This window comes from Manis pentadactyla, chromosome 10 (assembly GCF_030020395.1).
Source record: "Manis pentadactyla isolate mManPen7 chromosome 10, mManPen7.hap1, whole genome shotgun sequence".
Taxonomy (NCBI): domain Eukaryota; kingdom Metazoa; phylum Chordata; class Mammalia; order Pholidota; family Manidae; genus Manis; species Manis pentadactyla.
In genome coordinates this window covers 31,120,230-31,124,599 of record NC_080028.1, presented here as the reverse complement: position 1 = coordinate 31,124,599, position 4,370 = coordinate 31,120,230, and the positions used below count along the sequence as shown (strand labels likewise).

Below are 4,370 nucleotides of genomic sequence, written 5' to 3'. Positions count from 1 at the left end.
AATTTAAGAAAAAACTTCCATCCTTCACTGTAGCCTCAAGGAGTTATTGTTTTTTGGCCAGATCATATACACACTGAACTTAAGTTAACCAGTAATTTGCATTTCCCTGCTGGTCTGGATTTCTCACTGTGTTCTCCTACTCTCTGACTCTTGTTTTTCACCAATCCTCCCCTTTTCCTCCTCAAACTATGTCTTCTGCTCTGGTTCTTTTTTTTTTTTTTTTTTTTTTAATAATTATTTTTTATTGAAGGGTAGTTGACGCACAGTATTACATTACATTAGTTTCAAGTGTACAACACAGTGGTAGAACATTTATATACATAATTCTAGGTTCCAGCTATCACCCTACCAAGCTGTTACAATATCTTGACTATATTCCTTATGCTATACATTACATCCCGGTTACTTATTTATTTTACCATTGGAAGTCTGTCCTTTTTTTTTTTTTTTTTTTTTTGTGAGGGCATCTCTCATATTTATTGATCAAATGGTTGTTAACGACAATAAAATTCTGTATAGGGGAGTCAATGCTCAATGCACAATCATTAATCCACCCCAAGCCTAATTTTCGTCAGTCTCCAATCTTCTGAGGCATAACAAACAAGTCCTTACATGTAGAACAAATTCTTACATAATGAATAAGTTACATAGTGAAGAGTACAAGAGCAGTCATCACAGAAACTTTCGGTTTTGCTCATGCATTATGAACTCTAAACAGTCAGTTCAAATATGAATACTCATTTGGTTTTTATACTTGATTTATATGTGGATACCACATTTCTCTCTTCATTATTATTATTTTTAATAAAATGCTGAAGTGGTAGGTAGATACAAGATACAGGTAGAAAACATAGTTTAGTGTTGTAAGAGAGCAAATGTAGATGATCAGGTGTGTGCCTGTAGACTATGTGTTAATCCAAGCTAGACCAGGGCAATAAAACATCCACGTATGCAGAAGATTTCTCTCAGAACAGGGGGGGTGAGGTTCTAAGCCTCACCTCTGTTGATCCCCAATTTCTCACCTGATGGCCCCCCTGCGACTGTGCCTGTCTTAGGTTGTTCCTCCCTTGAGGAATCTTACCCGTCTCTGGCTAACCAGTCATCTTCCGGGGCCATACAGGGAAATGTGAAGTTGGTAAGTGAGAGGGAAGCCTTATTGTTTTAAAAGGTTAGCTTTTTACTTCTTTGCATATTTATGCCCTGTGGCTTCTATGCCCAGCATTTGTCTTGAGGTATCTTTACCACTTCGAGGAGTTATGATACTCGGTAAATTTGATATGAGGCACGAATTCTATTTAAGGGTTGTAATTAGGAAGGAAGAAGAAAAGCTATAGAAGTAGCAGACGGAAGAAAACATGGGAAGATTGATTATTTCTTTGACATATCTTCTTGTAGAGTTACTTCAGCATATATAGGTTTTAAGCTACTACTTAAATTGCGCACACACATTAACATAATAGGAGTATAGTTACATAACCAAAGCATATCTGTAATTACCAGCCATATCCAGTGAAACCAAGAAAACCATTAAGGCACCTTAGGCATTTGTGAAAACTTATCTATGATATGGTGGATATTGTCCAACTGAACTTGAACAGTCTGAGAGAAATCAGACAAATTAAAACAACCCATTCCCGGGGACTGTTCACATGCCATATGTTCTTTTAACAGTAAATAGTCTGTAGTTGTAAGAGTTTGGAGCGCTACAATTTGCACTTCTCCAAATTCTTGGTTGAGTTCCAACAGTATAGATCCAGTCAAATTTGTTGTTTTACTGTATGCACAGGCCAGCTTAGATATCTCCTTCCTCATTCCCATGGCAAGTCCAGGAACTGGTGGGATGAGTGCATCTACAGCTGTAGCAGTGCGTGGATCTTTGTTGGGGTTTTTTGATGATCATCTTCTGGCATGAGTCTTCCAGAGAGTGCAGATGTTGGAAGTTCTTTTTCATATCGTATCTACTGCTCTGGTTCTTAACATCTAGCTGAGATTGCAAACTGCTTTTCTACTAAATTGTCTGCCTTATGAAGTAGTCTCGATCTTTCCTTGTGTCACTTTCCATTAGATTTAAGAAACTTGCATCTGGTGAATCCATGGTTGATCCTCCTATACTTGGGCTGGCTTATTTCCCTTTGGATGCTCCCACCTTTCTTAGGCCTGGGACTCTTCAAGGTCAAATACTTGATAATACTGCGCATCCTTTCCCCCTGTTGTTGAAACTTCTCCACATTGAAGATGCAACAGGTTTGTTTTATGCTCCCTTCTGTGATGGTTAGGTGACTTTATTCCATGTAGTTCAATGAACTGCATAGCAAAGGGTTAGGATCAAGTCCCATCAAAGTTGCAAAAAGAGGATTCAAGGAAAATGGCTGGATTAATACAATCATTTGATGTTTTGTTTGCTAATAAGCCAGAGTGAATTTGTTCCACCTTTCTCAACCTGATCCCCAAATACCTACGTGAATTGCTATGAAAATTTTCCTAACTCCAACACCATGTCATTCAGAAAATGCTCTTAGTGTTAGCTAACAATAGATCATGTTGTAGTAAACCCCCATCATCTTCTGTGTCTGGTCACCTATAATGGAGATATTTTCTAAAGGTTCTTCTCAGAGCTGCTTTCACCTCATTGTTCCTCAAGCTGTAGATGAGGGTATTCACTAAGGGAGTGACCACACTGTACTGTACCGACACGATCAACTCCAGGGGTGAACCTGAGGTTGGCATGAGGTAGCAAAGTATACCTGAGTAGTAAAACAGGAGGATTGCAGTGAGGTGAGAGGAGCAGGTGTAGAAGGCTTTGCCTCTACCTGAGGAGGAGCTGATACTCAGGATGGTGGAGGCGATAAGGGCATAGGAGTATATGATCAACAAATAGGTTCCAAATCCATGCACAAGACTTGAGCACAGTAAATCAGTAAAACTAGTGGAGACATCAGAGCAGGACAGAGGGAAGAGAGAGGGCAGCCCACAACTGTAGTGTGGGATGGACTGATCCTCACAGAAGTCCAAACTCATAGCTTGTAGGATGTTGATGAATGTGTCCAGAAAGCTCAGTCCCCAGCATCCACACACCAGACTATTACAGAGCTGGTTGGTCATGATCTGTCCGTAGTGCAGAGAGTGGCAAATGGCAGCATAGCGGTCATAGGCCATTACTGACAGCAGGCAGCCCTCAGTGCCCCCAGTGACAAACACAAAGAAGACCTGAGCAAAACAGCCCCCCACAGAGATGGTTTTGCTCTGACACAGGAGGTTTTCCAGCAGCGTTGGCACAGTGACTGAGAAGTAGCAAAGATCCAGGAAAGAGAGGTGACACAGGAAGAAGTACATTGGGGTGTGGAAGTGAGAATCAGTCCTGATCACCAGCAGCATCGTGAGGTTTCCCATCAAAGTCAGGAGGTAAATCACTAGGAACAGCACAAAGAGCAGGGCCTGGACACGAGGGTCTGCAGACAGCCTCAGGAAGATGAACTCTGTGATGGTGCTGTGGTTCCCCAAGGCCATTTGCAGGGACTGTAGAATAGAAATAAAAAGAGGAACAGGGAATGACTTCAGCAAAGTGATGGAGTGTGGAGCTCCAAGCTCCTGTTCCTTTACAGGAACATCAAAAAACAATCAGACAGTCAAGAACCAACTTTGTAGGTTTTCTGGGAAGCAGTCGAAGGCTTATAGTAACCAAGTGAACACTCAATAAAGAAAGGTGCAACTTAAAAACAGTAGCAAATCCTTGTGTAACTTTTATTTTTCCATGTCTACCCCCTTCCAGTGTCTGTGACCATATTGAAGATGACAGACCAAGTTCCTAGTACAGAATCCTGGTCCCAGATCTGGAGGGAACAGAGCGGACCTTATTCACAAATTATTGTGTTTGCTGTTCTGATTTGTGTGGGGACTCCTGAAGGACTTATGCAAGATACTTTGTTTCATTTTCACATTACACGAAAATCACTCAGGGATCAAATGTGGCACACATTGTTTGAAAACATCATAAGGCTAACAAAAACCTATAGCTGCCTTGGGCAAAAGATTACGGCTGAAACATATAATAGACCACCTACAGCCTGGAAGGCAAATTTAGGGAGAGAGTTTCTTTGGGGAATTAGAGTGCTCAACAGTGCCTGTGTGTACTAAATAATTTAGAAAGCTACACAGTAGTCCATTTTCTCTGTTGTTTAAAGAAGACTCAAGAAGATTTTACATTTTCACTTCTGGCTGATTTTTAGTTTCAGTGCAAGCAGGAAGTGAAGTCGAAGGCAGAATTGTAAACATTCTGGGAAAATGTTGAGTATCTCAGCACAGATCCGGTATGCAAAGACCTAGAGGGGTGTTTCAAAATTTAAAAAATGTTTAGCTCAGGAAATCAAGGA

At 40.8% G+C, this 4,370-nt stretch overlaps 1 protein-coding gene across 1 annotated transcript; it reads right to left on the bottom strand.

Moving 5' to 3' along the window:
• Positions 1-2,574: 2,574 nt before the first annotated feature.
• LOC130679242 (olfactory receptor 8S1-like) lies at positions 2,575-3,507 on the bottom strand. Its single transcript, XM_057487869.1, has one exon. It carries the CDS (start codon positions 3,505-3,507, stop codon positions 2,575-2,577), a length of 933 nt encoding a protein of 310 aa, XP_057343852.1.
• Positions 3,508-4,370: the final 863 nt, after the last annotated feature.